The 20767-nt window shown below is 39.7% G+C and overlaps 1 protein-coding gene across 1 annotated transcript in view; it reads left to right on the top strand.

Annotated features, from left to right (window-relative positions):
- The window catches only part of ctnnd2a (catenin (cadherin-associated protein), delta 2a), a gene marked incomplete at its 3' end in the record, with an annotated part of 207662 nt that overhangs the window by 113812 nt on the left and 73083 nt on the right, over window positions 1-20767 (top strand). Inside the window, exon 12 of the mRNA XM_083901908.1 lies at window positions 18473-18605. Coding sequence (XP_083758034.1) covers window positions 18473-18605 — 133 coding nt within the window. The remainder of the gene's footprint in view (window positions 1-18472; window positions 18606-20767) is intronic.

Raw genomic sequence — 20767 nt, 5'->3', positions numbered from 1 at the left:
GTATGATGCAGTGTTTTCCATTTTCAGTACTGTTCTTGTTTTAACTAGTGCACTTCTTTTATGGCTATTGGTTCTCTTTACCAATCAATATCTTGACCCTTGAAGTTTTTCCTTGATTCCTCCTCCCACACATGTCAACATTTACATAAGAGGAACAGGAAAACCTGCAGCTAATTGGTTGCCTAATTTTGGCAGTAACCCAACATTCAGTACTGTATCCAAGTCAAAAACGGTACAGAATATATAAAAGAGAGTAAAAGAAATAGTTTGGATATAAACTTTGTTTTTATATAGCACTTTTCTCAACAAAAGTCAACCAAGCCTAATCAAATACATGGCATCTTGCCCAACAGTTTACATAATGAGCAATCACTAGGCATCAGTGGAGAGAAAAAAAACAGACTCAAAAGATGTGCAGCCATCTGCCTCGGCCGGTTGGGGCACAAGGAAAATCGGAGAGGACAGATGGGGTGCAGGAAAGAGGAAAATCAACAATCAGACAATAGAACAAGTTTGTTAAAATACAAGTAAAATGGGAGGAAAGAGAGAAAACAAGAGGAAGAAGGAAAATTAACCCACAGCATAAGAACAAAATGACAACAAAAACAAGAGCTAAAAAAGACAACAATTCATGATTGCACAGTGAGGCCTGGTGTGAAAAGCCAGTGAGAGAAGTGTTGTGAAGTATTTTTTTAATTACTCAAGAGTCTGAACAGCTCTGAAGAAGGCTGTTCCAAAGGTTAGGAGCTGCGACAGAAAAGGCTCTATCTCCCCTGTTCTTTAGCCGTGATCTAGGCATGTGTATGAGCAGCTGATCAGCTGTCCTCAGAGCTTTGCCTGTAGTGTGTGGCTCTGTCAGGTATACATGCTATTGAGACATTTAAAATCCTAAAAAAGATAGGTAGCCAGTGTAAAAAAGACCATAACAGGAGTGATTATGCTCTCTGTGTTTTGTCCCTGTCAAATGGTGAAAAGCAGCATTTTGGACAACCTGTAAGCATTGAAGAGACAACTGATCAAGACTAACATAGAGGGAATTACAGTCGTTACTGTCCAGTCGAAATTTAATGAGGGTGTAAATTGCCTGCTCAAAGTCTTACAAGGGAAGGTGTATGCCTTCACCTTGGCAATGAGCCTGAAATGGAAGAAGCTTGTTTTCATTACTAAGCTTCTCTGGTCCTCAAGTTTATAGGTGCTGTCCATAATCAGACCAAGATTCCTTACAGATGCATGATAAAATTAAACCAAATGGCCAATGGCACTGTGAAAAAGATGGAGAGATATGTTGTGCTTTTTTTTTTTTTTTTTTTTCTTTAATTACATATCTTTTAAATATACCCCCCCCCCCCCCCCCCCCAAGTGGAGAAGGTACAGTATGAAAAGGATGGGCCCTCAGGATAGAACCCTGAGAGGCACCCCACAGGTAAGAGGAGTAACGACAGAGGAATATTGACCTAGATGAACTTACTGTAAGTCACAGAAAGTGTCTGCTAAATGACATGTACTGTAATAAACAGAGAAGCTTCTAGGACCCATAAGTATGCAGGATGGACAGAGACACAAAGGTGCATCAGTTTTGAATGTTTCAGCACCATGGACAGAGACAAGAACAGGGGGTCATTTTATTCTTCAAAACTCTTTTTTATATATATACTTGGATTAATCACAAGTAAAATACTATATAACATTGATTGGAAAGTCAGATATTTGACTTTTCTATAAACAAATGCTTGACTGAAAATCAGACTTGGGGGCAGGAAATTGTCAGTGACTTTTTTGTCCTTTTGTTATTAATCTGTGATCTACATCAGATATAGAAAAAAGAGGAGAAGAGGGAAATGAGTTGGCAATGAGAGAAAGATGATGAGGAAGATAAATGGATGGGTTAGTGACTGGGTGACTTGGGGAGACAGAGCCAGAGAGGGAGAACTGTGCAACAGTGATGGGCACAGTCAATGGAGTGAGCAAGGGATTAAAAAAAGAGAAAGAAAAGGAGAGAGAGAGTCAGATAGAGGAGAGAGGACACACTCTATTGGCTCTCAGCATGGCCCAGGGGTAATTTCCTCTCCACATGAGAAATGCATGCTGGGATATGGAATCACCTCCAAGGGAGGGTAATGATGCATTGCCAGAGCCTTGGCCCTGAGGCACAACTGTGTGTGTGTGTGTGTGTGTGTGTGTGTGTGTGTGTGTGTGTGTGTGTACGCGCGCTCTGACCATCATCCTGCCTGTTCTGGTTAAATTGCCCATTGTGGTTATTTTCCTTTTCTCAGGTGTCCTGTCCGTTTGTGTATGTGTGCGTGACCTTGGGATGACGCTCGTCTGCCTTCTCTCTCTGCTGTGGTGAGCCGCACCACTAAAATGAAATGATAGATCAAAAAGAGGCAAAGCCATTAATGTGAATCAGGTGGCAACACTTAACATTGACGCTGATTAAATCAGATGCAACATACACTGAAATAGAGGCTGAGGTTAATGTCTACATGATATTTTGCTGTTAAGTGAAGAATTGAAAAGCATGACTGTGAATTGCTGTGATCACTCGTGTGTGTGTGTGTGTGCATGTGTAGTCAGGACTGAATCTGTCATGTTCTTTTGAATCATGCATTTCATTATTGTTTTTATGATAATTACCACGGCTAACAGTCTCATCAATTAACATCAATCAAACGGTCTACACATATATACAGGATGAGACACAGGCATCAAGCACTAATGCACTGAGCCGGGGAAAGATGCTGCTGCTTCATAATAAAAGGAAAAAGTATGGCAATAGATGCCTTCCATTTCTCACCCTCCCACCACCTCTGTGCCTCCCCCGTCTCTTGACACTGGCGGCATTTCAGAGGGATTATGGGAAAATGTCACACCAGCACAATTACTGTATATCTTCTTTCCTCCCCAAGCCTTACTTCACCTCTCCTCCCCTGTAGCTGGCAATTGACACCACAGCATAACCGCACTTTATCAACAGACCTAAGCATATATAGCACACGAGTGTCTGCTTTGACAGATTTGCAGACTTCATCTTAATATGCAGTGATACTGTTCTAAAAATAAGTGTTTTTTTACATACCTGAAACGGTGACATTTTGAATTTGAATACCCTTTGTGATATTGATTTTTAAATCAAGCTTTACTTCGATATTTACTCTGTTGTACAGCATAAGATGGAGCATTACCAAATGAAATGTGTAGTTTGGTCACATTTAAATGTCTATTACATTCAAACCACTGCCAAAACTGTTCATACATTGTCAATTAAGCCAACCAGCTCAACATGACTGACTCTGTATTAGGAGTTTTTGGAGTTTTTTTTACAGAAATAAATTTGGAAAACAACCCAACTTCTGAGAGTTAAGTCAGAATGTTTTCTAAATGTATTTTACATTTGACCCTAATCCTCTTCCATATCATTCACGCTGCAGCACACAGTGATGCATTTTACGTCACGACTGAGCAGGTGAGGAGGAAATGAAGCGTACACAGCGTGAATTAAGTAAAACTGCTTCATACAGCAGCACTTTGGCTGAAAATTCTAAGAATCACCCATGAAACGATAAACCTGGATGTTAAGTTGGACTTCACAATCATATTTGTTATCACAGTCATAATTCTAGCTTCTCACAATGTGATTGTCCGATATTGAGAATATATGCTCTGCCAATTGCATTCAAGTGCTCCCTGAACAGCCTGTGTGTCTGTGCCAATCTGTCTGTGTCTGCACCTGACAGCTCTATGTTTCCTGGATGCAGTCTGGACAAGTAACGCTGCGGTAAAACACGGTTAAACGACTTGTAACTTATCAAACCAATGTAGAAAAAGACTTGATGGCTCCATTTCTGTCACTCACTCTGTGCATGTGAGTGTGGGAGAGAGGGACTGGGGAGAGGAGTGCTGGAGAAAAACTAGGTCAAAGTTGTGTTGTGGTAATTACTCAGAGGCCCACAGGGGGCAATAGAGATGCCACACTGGAACTTTAAAGATAGGAATATATATGTATTTTTGTATACCATAATATATTTTGAACTGGCATAAAACATAAAGCAATCAAAGTGTTAATCAAACATTAAACTGCAGCCTTTGCAATTTCAAATTATTAATTATTAATTGCTGAGCCCTTGTTATGTATACATTCCTATACATGGATCTCTGTGTACATCATCCCTGGACTTAAGTGCAGTCATGCATGAGCTGTGCATTACCAACTTTACACTCTGATAAATGTATTAATTACCGTTTTTCTAAACATTCACCACATGAATTTCAAGCAGTTGCACGTCCTGACCTGTCGGCACCATTTTGCACAAGGCTCATTCATTTATTGGGGTTACAGGTGTTAAGGTCAGTGTGACGTACTGCTCTCATGCTGGAGAGAGATTGTGACCTTTCAGATGAGTTGCTTGCAGGGAATCGTGCATCAGGTGTGGTTATTGGACTCAGCAGGAGTCAGAAATGACCCCAGACGTTAAATAGAGGTTAGAATCAGAAAAACCGATTGAACGCACAAGAGAGTAAACACAAAGGTAAACCTATTGTAGAGAGTTGAAATCACAGTTGCAACAGTTTCTTGTTAGCCAGGCTGCTGTGTCCACATCTCCCAGCTGTAGCATGCTGCACTTCATCTTGTTAAACACATGTTTATTAAAAAAGCCCGCTCACACTCGACGGGCACACAAGCCTACAGAAACTCACACCAATATTACTTTTTAATCTAAGTTTCTCAAATCAAATGAGAGTGGCTCACAGGTGTGCTGCTGCACACAACGTGAAATAAAAACAATACAATAAAGAGCAGCTTACTGACTTAAAAAAACAAAAAAAACTTTAATTACTTTTTCAAACCACTATGTATAATAGTCTGATATATCATAAATGTAGTTTCCCTGAAAGTTTCCCTATGCTCCCATTTGATTTAATTGTGTGTCTTAGCAGAGAAAGTAAATTGCTCGAATAACATTTTAGTAACCTTAAACAAACAAACTCAATGTCACTGCTGTGCTAGAAAGGAGAGGGACTAAATGTTAATGTATTGTAGGGTGGTCGTCAACAACCACCATTAGCTATATTCAAACGGCAAGATCCCAGGAGTATTAATATAAATACAGATCTGCCATTTGGGGCAGTACATTAATATGGAAAGCCCAGAAGCAGACTTGACTGGAAAGTCATTGCTTAACTTCCCTGACTGTCGGGATAAATCAGGATGACGAGGTAAAAACAGGAGCCCTTAAACCTCCCACCGCCGAAGTGCCCTTGAGCAAGGACCTTGACTTTCTCAGCTGCCACTGTGGAACTGCTCAGTCACCTCTAGATTACAGTGTGTGCACAGTGAATCTAGCCTTGTTAAATAAAGCATAACATCTCACACTGCTAATGGTAGCCATTGTAAACATACACACCCAACAGTAGTTATTTCCTGTGGGGAGAGACACAGCGATTAATCATGTAAATGTTTGGTTTTCTCATTGTTAATTTCATTATTTATTTTCTTCTCGGGGAAACTCTCTCAGTTCTGATCACAGGCCCTCCCCTCGCTCGTGATCTGCAGCGTCAGTGGACTTTTTCCACTGAGTCATGATAAAATAACTGATGATGATGACTCTATCACTCTCTCTCTCTTTCGCTCCATCTCTACACTGCACTTCTGCAGGTGGAGACAGCTTGACGGTGATGATAGGTTGTTGGTAGTATAGGCATTAATACGGCACCTGAAGTGTTTTAACCCTTACTTGGATGAAACACAACAGTTTCTTTTCCTTGTGTCTTTTAAAGCAGTCTGTCCGGTCTCTGTTTTAATCCCCCTGCGTCTCACTTTCACTCTAACCCTCTCTCGCTCGCTTCCCTGTTATTAAACTCTCTGCCCCCTTTTTCTCTGCAGGGTATTAAAGGATTCTTAAGACACCACTCTCCATGTTAATGATAGTCCTGTGTTTGTTTGCATTTGAGAGAGGCATTCCTGGCCACACGTGTCTGTCCTTTCAGACAGACACATTCTTTATCCTCACAGTGACACAAGTAAAGAACACGAATCTGTGCAGACAGAGATGCAGAGGTATGGCAGGTTTGCTGTGTGAGACACCAAGGTTGTTGGTGCTGTCCTTCCCCTTATCGGAGTGTGCACGTGTGTGCACGCACATCCCGTTGAGCGACGGGAAGTAACGTGCGTTCATGCGTGATCATGTTTGCTTTCTCCCCCCGGTGAATATAGTTTGTACCTTTTGTGTATTTTGCTCCAAATCACTTCACTGATTGTGCGGTATTGGAATTGCATTTTTCTGCGCTCAGTCCTGAATTGTGTGAAATGCAGACCACATAAATTTTTTATGCTCATTTGTTTGTTGTTTTATATTTAATACTGTCAGATATGCATTAACTGCTGCTCTGGAGAAGTTAGTCTGAGTTTAAAATGCATATTGAGATACTGATATTTGACATATGCAGTACACAGATCCTAAAACTGTGCTTCTATATATAACAATGTTAACTTAATTTGACAATGCTTGTGTCTAATCTAAGTATAAAGATTTGTTCATAGACAATATATTTTTGTGTTTACAGAAATATTGTTGTCTACTGTAACTCTGACAAAAAAAAAACTAATAATAATGGCTGACACTTTGTTTGGTTACATTTACCAACAATAAAGCACTTTAGTTACATAAACGTAAACCGCAGTCAAGCTTTTGGATGTGAACTCTGGTCCCTGGCGTGACAGTTGTGTGCTTTCTACGCCTACAGTTTACCCCCAAACACGTCCTGCTGACTCCACTATCATAAATAAATGTTGTGCTTATTAAAAACAAAACACAAACATAAAGCCCTTAAATCTAATCCAGCCACTGATTATTTTTTCCCTTCAACTTGCTGTTGCAGAACATCATTTTCTGGAAACAGGATTGGTTGAACGAATATTGCTGTAATTGATCATTTAACTGTATATTTCAATCACAGGGTTTACTTTCACGGCAGAAATCATTTTTCAAGGATGGGTAAACATGGAAAATAAGTTTTCTTACCAAATTATACCACTTAAGAGAATGCAGCCATCTGTATCATTGAATTCTTGCTTAGTGAATACTAGGGAGGAAATAAACCTTAGATTTACTGATAACTGATATAATAAAATGTGAAAAAGCTCATACATTCACTTAATGAAGGAGCCGATGTTTCCATAGCGGTATATTGCTTTAATAATAATATCATTGTACTTCATGTTCAGTTGGCCCAGCTGTGAATAGTCTGTGTGATCTATATTTATGACCCGATAGATGATGGAGCGCCAGCAAATGATACTTCACTTAAACAGCGTTGTCTCTTGCATTTATATAAAGAAATAGAAAGAAAATCAACGCCTTATTATACGAGACACATTTGGCCAAAGACAACAAAATAGTATAAATAGTAAAATAATTGTGTCCAGTTGCCTTAATGATTCATTTCACTTCATGTTTTGTTGTTTTATTCATATTTGATTGCTACAATCTTCTTACTTTTAATGTCATCATCAGAGTCAGCACTGTTATCAGCATGTTCCTTGTATTTTCTTACACAGCCTTTAGCAGCAAATACTGTACTCCTTCCATTGCTGTGCTGTGTTATTGCTCCTGTGTGAACTAATGAGAAAAGCAGGTGCATAAGCTAATCACTGGTTTATTAGTTTTTCTTCCCTCTTGCGTCACCTCACTGATTGCACTCTCTCCCTCTCACACACAAACAGGCTGCACACAAGGCAGCGCTGAAATATTAATATATCCAAACCCACACAGTGCCCGTCTGAGATTTTAGTCACCTCAAGGTGAACTGTAAGCTAAGTTTGAAATCACTGTGTAATGTCTAAGCAGAGGCAAATCAGGATACACCATGGAGCTGTTTTTTAGTTTTTAGCCTATTCCGAAGAGCAAGTTAGATGCAGGTTTGGATAAAAAGGAGTTTGGAAATACAACAGGTTTATAGTAATCATTTCACTGTTTGTTCTCAATGGCCGCCAAAGGAAAAATGCTGCTCTTACTTTAGCAATTGAAATTATACACATGGAGTCGGGGGCCACTAAACCACAGCCTCTAGATAACTGTGTTAAAAAAAATACAACTTCCGAAAAGTGCAAGTGCTTGAAAGATATCTTCGCATCATGTTGGAGACTATTTTCGAAATCTTTGCCCAGTGGCTGTTTGTTTTACGGTCCACTCCCACTCTCACAGACAAATGCACTGTCAAACACCTTGTGGTGATTACATTTTTGGTAGCACTTTATTAGTGTTAGATCTCCCGTGGCCATTCCAGCATCACCATAAAATAGACCAATCCTGCATTACCAAACATTCAGGCTTAAAGCCATAGACAACAAAGACATTTAATCCATCGGTGATGGCTCTAAGACAGCAAGGAATGCTCTGCTTCCTCTAAAATGGACTGTTGTATTAACATTTAAATACTAAACGTGCACTAGAACTTGATCAGCACGTGTCACTGGTTCATTCAGAATCAACTGTTTATGATTTCTGTAAGATTTTTCGGTGAGCTCCACGGTGATTGGACAAATGCGACAACATTGACACTTCCAAGGAAGCTCAGCTTCAACGATATTGGATATGGGTCATTGTGTGTTATTTGCTTTTCATTTGTATGTATGCACTTTAAATTTAAAAAAAATTATTCAATTTTACATTATTATTCTAATTGTTTGCAGAATTTCAAATTTCCACTTTATCAAAAAATGTATCAAAGTCTAGACTTTGATACATTGATACAAAACATGTCACTGAATATTTTCAGTGGAAAAATGCCGTTTACGTGCACAATCACACATACAGGATGAAAGTGAGTGTTCATCGCCTGTCCATAGTAAACTATAGTTCCTGTAAGTCAGGGGTTCTCAAAGTTTTGATACCTGAGGGCCAATTTAGGAACCCAGTATTGGACTGAGGGCCACCAAAGGAAAAAAAAAGGAAAAAACAGAAATAAATCCCATTTGTAATAATTTTAATGACCAGATTGCAGTTCTACAGTTTACACTTGTTGGTCTGTATCCAGTAATGTCCAATAAACATTTAACAAGCTTAGTAGCTCCTGGATTAAAACTATGAACTGTAATTCATTGCGTGCTGCCAGAAATGTTTCTGCGGGCCGCCATTGGCCCTCGGGCCGCACTTTGAGAACCAATGCTGTAAGTGTTTGAGATGAAAACACCTATTGTTTGCTGAATATAAGCCATGCAGGATGTGATGCATAGATAAATAACTTGTTGGGTCTGTAGCACATCAGGTTGTGACTTCACAGGATTTCTGCACCACACAAATTGTCTTATGCCAGTGTTTTAGTTTTGCAACTCCTACATTCGTGTATTTGTGACGGGGACGCCCTTGCTCTCTAACGCCGAACCTCAGACACAAGCATTGATTTTAACGGATATGAATCGTTTATACAAATGTACAAACTTGAATTTCTTATTTTACACTTTCACAAAGAGTTGAGTTACTCCATCTTTTATACATCAGTTGCTTTTAGTTGTAGCTGTGCAATTTTTCACCTTACCCTACTCTCTCTTTGGTGTTTAAGAAATCAAGGAGCAGGTAAAGGAGACAGATGGCAAAGCCAAAAGAAAAAAAATACACAGACAAAATAACATAGCACTTGGTGAGTCAAGAAATAAAAAAAATATGTTTATGTGTACCTCAGTGCACAAGTGAATCAGAGTGTGTGTGTGTGTGGGCACTCGGAAACATTTACAGATGTGTGTGTAGTTTTAGGAAACCAAAAAATCCACACAGAAGAAGTAAAAAAAAAAAAGTTTGTGTATGCGTGAGCCGAGTGTGACCATGTTGTCTGGCAACCAATCTCTCTTGTTTAATGTCAGGACAGCTCTCCGGCCTCTATGATGAATGACCAACTCTGCAATAGCTGATGAATGTATTACATGCATGCAGATGCACGCACACACACACACGCACATATCAGTGCTAATATGCAGCCTGACCTTATCAGTGTGATTCACATGGCAGAGCAAGTCTGTATAATTTGTGGTTACATGATGCACATACACAAAGTGACAGTGCTGACACTTTCATTACGGGTTAAGAATGAAGGTGCATTTGTTATATCATGTACACACACACACACACACGGTTTGGGCCTTATTTGGACCAGGTTTTGGTCTCCCTGAGGACTACCGGTCCTGGCAAGGTCAGTGTTGATAGAAAAGATCCTAAATAGATGAGACGTACATAAACACACACACACACAAACACGTGCATGTATAGGCCGTCCTCCTCATTAGCATCATCATGATATAAAATCGCTCACCCTGCTTGTTTGTCATTCAGAGGACAGAGCAGACTCGTTGACGTGATTGCATCTCAGCTTGCAAATCAAGAGACAATGCGGCTGTAATTTTTCCTGCAAGCTCCAACTTAATCATCCGTCTGCATTGTGACTGACGGAGTGTCACGAGTGCACGTCTGATTGGTCAATTTCTTCACTTGTGTTGCACGTTGCAACGGAGCTGAAGTTAGAGTGTTTCCTCTCTCAGTCCCATCGCTGGGCACTCTGCTGATTGGTTGATACAAATGGGAAAATGTAACGAAAAGCATTAAAATCACACTTAATATTTCATGTACACAGCACTTCTTGTCATGATTGATGTGTTTTAGTGTTTTTATTACTTGTATTTTTCATCTACATTCATTTATCGGCTCTTGCTGGATTTCTGTGACTGTGAGGCTTAAACTTAAAATGAGTATTGTTGTTGTTTTTGTTAATTGATAGATGTGGGGATATGAGGATGTTCTTGCTTTGGATACAGTAGAATGCATCGCTCAATATTAATGATTGCAGCGTGTGATACATTGTAATGGTGTAGGTCACCTCAGCTTCTATTGACTCATCTAATGACTGTTTGACTGAGTGTATGGTATGTTTCGCTGGCCTTTAGTGTGCCTCTGTATACAGCCAGTAATTTCACAGTGTAAGAGGGCAATAGAGCTATCGGTTTGAAAATTACTAACCAGCAAATGTGGGATAATAACTGTGTGCATATGTGTGTGTGTTTCTTGTCCTCTTTTGTAGATGTGGAACTGTATGCGTGTGTGTTTGTAATGGATAAGCAATATGCAAGGGTGTGTGCGAATGAGTGCACATGCATTATTGAATGTTGAAGTCCGTTCACTGCATTGTGTGTATGCATTCTATGTGCACGCCCTTCGCAATGTGTGTGTGTGTGTGTGCGTTTCTATAAATGAACACCTGTCTATCAGCTTAATGCCATGTTCAATTAGGCCTCCAATTTTGTGTGTACAGCTAATTGCAAGGGCTATTGCTGTTGTTTTTTTGTTTTCATTACACTGGCAAATTGCTCTATAGCTCTGCACAGTGCACACAAATGGTTTCCTTCAGCAGCCCCACCCATAGTAGTCACACACACACACACACACACATATAATTAAATGGCTTTGTCAGCATTTATTTCAGAGTAGACACACTTACACAAAATGATCAAAAGAGAGAAGATTAGAAGTGGCCAAATCTTTTGGAAGAACGGCACTTAAACTTAAAAAAAAAAGGCTCCATATTCACTTTTGTTCTCCTTTTGAATTTGACACTGTTTACACAGATAGTTGTGCTGGTAAAGTGCCCTGTTCCAGTGTGAAAAGCTATTCACAGAAAGATATACTGGCTTTAAAACAAGAAAGCAAATAAAGACGGATGATGTTTGAGCTCGTCAAAGGAAATCATACTTTGTACGAATCATAATGACTTTGCCAATCAGCTTTAATAGATTATTCATAAACTTTTGTTAAAATGATATCTTCTACTTCTTTTTTTTTCTTTTTTTTTAATTGACACGACACAAATAAATATGAGCAGTGCAGACTTTTGCTCGCTTCTCTACTGTGCGTAATACATAATAGAACATTAATAATGTTGTTCTTCGAGCATGCGTGGCCTACAATATTACCAGCTCTTTTCACTCCACCACGACCTGTTTCTCTGTCTGTCTCTCTCGACACCTCTCATTCTTCTCTCTGCCCTTTGCTCACTTTTATTCAACCTCCTGAGCCTCTTATTTCCAGCTGTACATAAGATGCTGTAGAGAAAGCCTATTGATTTTTCTCTTAGCCTGTGTGGTTGCTTTCTGGGCTCTGGGTGTAAAAAAAAAAAAAAAAGTCCACACTCCTTCCAGATAGAGAATGAAAAACATGTATGGTGGTTTGTTTGAACAAAAGGGGGGAAAGAAGAGAGAGAAAGTCACATGTGACCTCCTGGACTTCTATTCTGCATTCACTCTTTCCATTCATGTGGCCTCTCATCTGCACTGTGTTGTTTTCAGGGTTTCTTTTCTTTTTTCTGTTAAGGATTCATCTCTGTGGCAATGATATTTGTAGCTTAATTTTCTGTTTCCATAGAGAGGTGTGATCTGTTATTACCAGAGTCATTTTAATTTGCTTAGCCATAGTGAGCAAAGCAGTGGATGGCGACAGGAAGTGTTTTCATAGCACCTGATTTCCTTTTATTTCACCTTATTTTGTTCCTCTGTCACTCATCTCTCTCTTCACGTGTGTCTGCATCCCTCACCAAGTCACACTTTTCCATCCCCCACCTTTCATTGACCCATTTACTTTGGCCAAGGTGTGTTCTCTTCAGAAGAACTGTACACATTACAGAGTACACAAGAACACATTAGTTGAAAGAAAATGAAAAGATAAATCTCTTTAGTCATTATTGTCAAACACATCAAAATTTGCATCAGCTAATGTGTTTTAGACACAACAATGATGCATGAAATAAAAACATTTTTTTTCAGTGGTTCATTTTAATATTGTTTTTTTATGATAATATTTTGAGTTTTGTCATGGCAATTTAAAATACTTTGTCAGAGAAAGTGTTCAAACTTGTATATTGAACAAATTCACATGAAACATGAGCTTATTGATACAGTTATTTTCCTCGTGTCCTACCTGCTCCATGCAGCTTTTCATCAAGAAACAAAACACTCACAACAAACGCAATAAAGTGACATCATGTTTTCCACCATGATGTTATTAAGCAGCACTAATTAGTTTGTAGAACAGATGTGGCGTTTAGTTTCTAAAACTCTTATGTCCTTATCTTTACATGCTGGGGAAACATAAAATGTCACACATGTCACATGACTGTGAATTAAAACAAAAAAACATCTGATATCCTTGTCTGTCCGTGATCTACTGTATCTATCTATCTGCACTTGAGCTGCCCCCGGCTATGTGTGCGTGTGCACACCACATAAAGTCTTAAACTTTCTGTCAAGCGTTTGTCCATGAACAGAGTTCACCATTTTCCTGGATAGCATCTTAATTAAGTTGCACTTTTAATTAGAGAGTCCCCGCGCTGCATATAAAGTCAGTGCTGGTGCCTCTTCACCTGCATCTTATTTTGACTGTTGTTTATTGGAGGAGTTGCTAAAGTCTCTACTTTTTATTGACTTTGCCTTGATTAATGCACTCAGTCTCAGGATGCATATAGAGGGCATTCACACATACACACACACACACACACGTAATGTACAAAGGAAATGGTGTGTAACCAACCTACAGTATTAACGATTTACCTCCAAACAGAACATTAGTGCATATGCAGACTAAAGCAAATAAACATCCATAAGATATAAACATATACAGTTTAATTATGAAAAGAAGAAAACACATAGGGATTTGGCAAATTGGAAACTCTAAATTGACTGTGAGTGTGAGAGTGGATGGTTTGTCTCTATGTGGCCCTGTGATGGACTGGCAACCTGTCCAGGGTGTACCCCACCTTTCAACCTATGTCTCATGTGGAGGAGAAAGCTGTAGAAGAGGGATGGATGGATGAAAAATCAAGATAGAGACTGCCTTTTCAGAGAGGAATACAAAGAGAGAGGAAGAGAAAAGGGACCACAAAAAAGTTGGTGTGGATTAATGTAGCAGCCAATATTCCCACAGTAATCTGACCTGTCAAAGCTCACCAGCCGCAGTTGTACCAGACCTTTGTCACTGTGGTCATCAATTCACAACGCCCCCTTCTTTCTCTTTGTCCCCTCTCATCCTGACGTAGTGAGCAAGATTGATGTTCAGGTCCTAATTAGCATCTGCTTTTGTATGCACACTACCGGCCTGTCCATTTGTAGCCCTCCGATCTGTTAACAGACATGACAGGCCTTGTCTGATCACATTAAGGTCAGTGGGACAGGCTTCCTGTGTGGGGCTATCACTTCAGTCATTCAACTATGAGACTCTATTTTTACACCTCTAAAATGTGTATATAACCATGCAGTTTATGAGGTATGTAAACATAGAAAATTAGAAAACAATACCACACTCAGGTGTGTTTATGTGCAACTCTTGACACAAATAAGAACGTTCTGGGAATTAGTATTTACTGCTGAGAGCGTTTTTCCAGTGACTACACTTATAATGCAAAGTAATAAGAGAAAGTTTTGCATCTATTAAAATCTGAAAAGATATATTATTAAGACTAGCGAGTTAATCTACAATAATATTTTCTGACATAGTCGTATAGTAATTATCTTCTTGCACAAATAAAACTTAAAGGTGCATTATGTAATAAATCTAAAGCAACTGGCAATAAAATCCTCCTAATATGTCACAGAGACTCAGGAATTATGTTCATATAACAAACTGAACTCACCAACAACAACTGTACAGCCAAAATATTTGAATTAAAAAACATTTTGCAGACTGCAAATCAGTCAAAAGTTGTCCACTTGAGGTATGGTCTCTTTACTGATGTCACCCAGCTGCAGAGTTGGTCACATAGTGTGTGTTTTGTTCTGTATAACAATAGTAAGTCATTTATGTCCAAGCAGGTATACAGTAATTCATCATATCAATATCCACGGGGTATAGCATCCTTACTGTTAGACTCCTTATGAGCACAGTTGCCTACATTTTTATTTTATTTTTTTTTTGTTTTATGTTGAGCCATAATTTATCACTTTCTCAATTACATTTTTCACCTATTCACACAGGACACAGGGAGCGTGACAGTAAATGAGCACACAGTGAGGGGAGAGGCATTTCTGTCTCATTAATGTCTGTCTCCCAGTCTCCCAAACATCCACCTCCCTCTATAGGAACTATTATTTTTATTCACAGCAGTCAAATCATCTGTGTGGAAAACAGCAGTGTTTTCATATTAGAAAGGCTTTGTTGTACATACACATATCCTTGTGTACTTCAGTGGTCACGTTGGGGTTCCAGATCAAAGCTCTAATGTCTCATGGGACATGGACATGAAGAAAAATGGAGATGAAAAGCAAATTTCATATTTGTGTTGTACTCTCTTATCATTGTCTTCCTTCCATACGTGTCTGTCTGCATCAAAGCTCAACCATCACACAGTGTTTTTTTCCTCTGTCCCATTTATACCACCGCTTCCTCCTCTACTCAACTCCCCTAGCCACCTTCCTTTATTCTCAGTATATGCCTGACTCTTCTCCTGCCTGTGTCCACAACATCATGCCTCCAAAATGGTGGTAAACCAATAGGGGTTTGGCTATCTGAATCGGACTAAAACTGGGCGACAAATGGCCACAATCCTAAACCCTTAAAGGAAAGGCAATAATAACCTACCATTTTGACACCGTTGAGAATAAAGCCTGTTGATTTCTTATTATGTTGGAGTTTTTTCACATTAGATTTTTGTGTTGACTTCCAACAGCATGAGTGGTTGCACCTGCAGTGAAAGTTAGGTGAGGAGAAAGGACCTGCTGCAGGAGAGTGAGCATGTGCACAGACAACAGAAGATGCAAGCAAAAAAAAAAACTGTGGAGATGTGTGATGTTCAGCCACGGCAGGTGCTGCAACTCATCCACACACTAATTCTTGGCACACGCTCCTTTGTCTTGTTAGACGGAAATGGACGGGTTTGATTAGTCCAAGATGGATATTTACCCTGAGATTGCAGTGTACCTGAAGATCAGACCCCAATGGTCAGAAAGCCATGTGTGGGTATTTAGTGGGAAGCCTGCCGTTTTTTTTGGCACTGCCCCTTTGATCAGTTTTACCTTCCTCAAGCTGTAGTTCTCTCTGTTTGAATCCCACCGTTTCACAGTGTTGGCTTGTCGCCTGGCGGTGCGTCTGCCAGGCCTGTAGCGCTCATTAGTATGTGTGTTGACATGACTGGCATCTCATCTGAGGGCTGTTTCTCCCATTTGTGTAACCCTATTATTTTATTTTTACATCTCCTATCAGCTTTCTCTTGAAGGAGAGTAACGTTTCCGTCAAATGCTCTGGTTATTTCCTCAGCTGTTCGTCCTAATTGTCATTCTCTTTCCCTCGTTCTCTTTCTACCAGGGGGTTTTAATTAATGGTGAGCCATGATGCTTATCTTATCAGCAGCTTATCACTCTACTTTCTATTAACACTGGGAGAAGCTTGGTGGCCATAGGGGATAGATTACACACACGTACACACACACACAAGAATGCACCTGCACATCATCTGATACAGTACATACATTAAAATAGAGGTTTCCATGTCTTCAAATGTTTATGACTAAATTCAAAAAAGGCTAGAATTGTACCAACCAAACCAGACCCATGCAGAAGGAAGAACTGAAGCCAGACTGGAAGCTTGCTGTTATCTGAATGGTCTTAGACTCATTCATACACAGATCCATCAGCACTGCTGCCCTTTTAAAGTCGGGGTTAAAGTTAGCCATGCTAATTATCGATCACTATGCTCACTTTTCTTTCCAGAAATGGTTAAAATCACATTCGGCTCTCAAGCCTCAAGGTTCAGATAAACCTGTGTGTGTGCACACACGGACAAACTGACACACTCATGATCCTATCTTAATCTTGCCACACACACACACACACACACACACACACACACAAAAACAAACAAACTGCCCTGATGTTATCCTGTGTGACTTAAGGAGCGTTTGAGGGTCTCTCCTCTTAAATCGCTTAAATGCCCAGGGAATCCCTCCCTCTTTCTTCCCCTCCTTGTGACCTGCTTACTGGCTGAATGAACACTTATCATTTAGCAGATAAAGAGAAGTCTTTGCTTTATCTTTAAGGGCCATGTTGACTCCCTGTGAATACATGACTTTTCACAAATGTTTCATGTGGTGTCTGGGTTTAATTTTCTGCTGCAAAAGCCACACACACAAAGATGGACAGGCCAGTTGTGCCATATTTAGCAAATGTTCATGTTTGGCATGGTTGAACTCATAAAGTACTTTGCTCCCATCAAGCAAAGAAGGCTCAATGGGAATTAAAGTAGCATTTTGGTTATGGAGCGGTGAGCGCTCTAGCAGAAAAAAAAAAAAAAAATCATTCTTACAATACCACAGTCAATGGGAGACACTGTTTTTTTTTTGGTTTTTTTTCACATTGAGAGCTGACAGTTTTCTGAAATCACTTAAAGGAACAGAGAACGTAACGGATGATCAGTTTACAGGGTGGTTATTGGAAAAAATATTACACTACACAGGAGACAAACACTCATGTTCCAAGCACACACACGCCCAGTCACCCACACTTTCTCACACACTCATAATTTCCTCATCTGGGGGAAGGTAGAAAAACAATTATTAACAGGCGATAATACAATAAAGGAGGCCATTTCACAGGTGTTACCAGGGGACAAAACATTTATTTCACTTTGTTCTGTGTGCTCAAAATAGCGTAAACCCCTAATAGAACATAACACACCACTCAAACAACAAACGGCAGACAAGCAGTTATGATGCTGTGAGGTGCAATTCTTCTTCTTCAACTTTTAAGCCCCTCTACTGAGCTGAAACAGAACTGTCTATGGACTCGAGTTATTTTGTGTTTGTTCGAAAATAACTTGTATGCTTTGTGTCTCACTGGCTAACTCCAGAAATGAGTTACCCCCCTCAATTTGATTCTGAACATTCGTCTCTAAAGTGACTTTACCTTTTGCATTAAAATCACATGCCAGTCAAACTACGCAGGAAATGGTCCGATTTCCTTTGCATCTCCTCTGAGACTCTGTAAGTGAGACACGGCATTGTCACACTCGCATAACTACAGTTGCAGTCGTCTGTGAATGCACAATTATGTTATTATTTTGTTATTGTAGCATCACTGCATTCTTCTTCAAGAAAAACAAACAAACTGTTCTTCACTTTATTTTTAAATATGGACTTTTACCCATTCCTTAAAAATGTGCAAGGATTATATAGCAAACAACAGTCGTTTGTGAACATTCACTGTGTCATTTGCATCAATTTTGTCCCACTGTGTTGCTCGAGTTGGAAAGCTTACTTTCAGAAGAAGAACTCTTTGGTTGCGAACAGAACAAAGTAGCTTTTGTCATTTAAATCTCTTTCCTTTTTTCGGACTGTGTCTGTGTTTGCACTGTGTAATCACGTAAGTGGATGTTTGCATATTTGTTTTGGGGGGGGGGGGGGGTTTCTATGAGAAGTGGCTGAGGACTAAGTGTCTCTGTGCATCTCTCTACAGGGAATTTGGGTGGAGAGATCCGGAGCTGCCAGAGGTGATCCAGATGTTACAGCATCAGTTCCCATCGGTGCAATCCAATGCAGCAGCCTACCTACAGCATCTCTGCTTTGGAGACAACAAGATCAAAGCTGAGGTTTGTTTCTATGTGTGTGTGTGTGTGTGTGTGGGACGAGCCAGTAAGTGTTGATGGTTGTGATGCCACAGTGAACAGTACGCATGCAGTACATTCTCATACGCAGCCATGACCAGGTGACAGATACACAGAGAGGGCAGACATTAAGTCAAGGCCTGTTTGCCTGCTGAGAACTGCATGCCAATTGTAGGATGTGTAAACTATATGGATGTTATGACGGGTTCTAGCTGCCTGCTGGGGACTGTAAAAGAATTGATGGTCCATGAACACTCCTGGGTTTCCACGGAGATAGAGAGAGGGACAGAGAGCGAGAGAGAGAGAGAGGGAGGGAGGTCCCTGCAGCGCTACAATGAAGCAACATCACAAAAACTAAGTTGATGATCGTTCATGTTATTATTATGTAAAAATGTTCATTCTGGTTGGATACATTAGACTACGCCGCGACTGCGACAGCCTGCATTATCGCCACTCTCTCATTCTGTGAGCTTCGACTGTTGCGTTTGGTAATAAAGTTCAATTAGCGATGAAGTCATGAGATTGTCTCCCAAAAGCAATTTTGGTGGGAAAGCCTCTTGGAATTCTTCAATAAACCATTTAACAAGTCTAACGGCGCTCTACAACAATGGCAGTGGAGGCACACATGGACGCGGTGACTCTCAAAAGCTTGATTGCCGCTTACACTCACAAGCTGTCTTGAAACTTTTCCCCTTTTGAAACCTTTTGTCACTTTTTTTTTAATTTCATTGTATTACCTCCCATGTGCTTTGGTTATTTTTGTCGTGTCTGGTTTTATTACAGTTTATGAAGCACTTTGTAAGTTTTGATTTTCCCTCACCCCTTATGTTCCCCTCAATAATTACTTTTTTTAAATTCTATTTCAGTTGAGTTCTTCAATAGCTTTTTATGTAACTTGATTTATAACTGCTGCCACATTGTTGCACTCTTTTACGCATAAATGTAGACAAACACTCGGCACTTTATTGTGCACACGTCAGGTATGTATATCATTCTAATAGCTTGGTATTTAAAATAATGGAAAAAAAGTAATTTATGTCAGTTGACTTCTAAAGAAAGCAATTAAACATGTAAAACAAAAAATCAACTTACGGCTAATTTTCATTCACTATGACAAACTTAACCACCCACTCACATACAAATACACACAAAAAAAACTGCTTCACTCTCGCAGACAAAAACATCCCACTTCATCCCACTCCCTCATCCACACGGCTTTGAAAGAACCCTAAGTGTTCATGTCTTCTATAATGGATGTAATTACTGCATGAATGGAAGTGTCCGACAACAGAGAAAAAAGCAACTGTGTATTGACAGTAGATGCTCTGGCGTGCATTCATCAGTCTGTTTGATTGTCTCGCTCAGGGCCCCGGGCATTGCTAAACACTATTTACACAAATTAAATCAGGAGGAGATATCAACCAGCCAAAAGTGACGCTTCACATCACATCAAATAAAAACAGGCTATCTACATGCACATATCTACATGAACACCACGGCCGCATGTTCGTGCAATGACAAAACCCTGCCCTCTGCATTATGATGCGGCGAGACGCACCCAAGCGTGCCCTCAGCCGTGTTTCTTAAATAGATTTTGATGAAAAACAAACTTGACAGATTATCACCGAGCCAGCTGCAGGATATTAGTTTGAGCAAAGATTTTTGTTTTGAAACTAGATATTGTTGAACTAAAAATGAGGTATTAATTTTTTTGTTGTTGATGAAGAAGAATAATTGATTATTGACTTATTTTAAAGGTGCATTATGTAATAAATCTAAAGCAACTGGCCATAAAATCCTCCTAATATGTCACAGAGACTCAGGATTAATGTTCATATAACAAACTGAACTCACCAACAACAACAGCATTAAAAAAAATATTTTGCATACTGCAAATCGTGTTAATGTTTTGAACTCATGTTTTGGCATGTGGCGCCACCTACCGCCGTCTACCAATCATTGCAGTCAGTAGAGTCTCAGCTGTTGAGCAACCACGGGTTGCCAGTTACGTCAGAAAACGAAACCTAAAAGACCTCAGTATTTTGAATCTGAATGTAGTAACCTTTTTTGGCCACATTCTTACTTATGGCACCTTTTAAGTTTTTAAAGGCAGTATGAAGAGCAGGTGCAGTGATTTGTGAGCGAAC

This window comes from Microchirus variegatus (genome assembly GCF_963457635.1).
Source record: "Microchirus variegatus genome assembly, chromosome: 15".
NCBI lineage: Eukaryota > Metazoa > Chordata > Actinopteri > Pleuronectiformes > Soleidae > Microchirus > Microchirus variegatus.
Note: the sequence above shows the minus strand (reverse complement) of the source record. Positions and strands in the feature narration are given on the sequence as shown.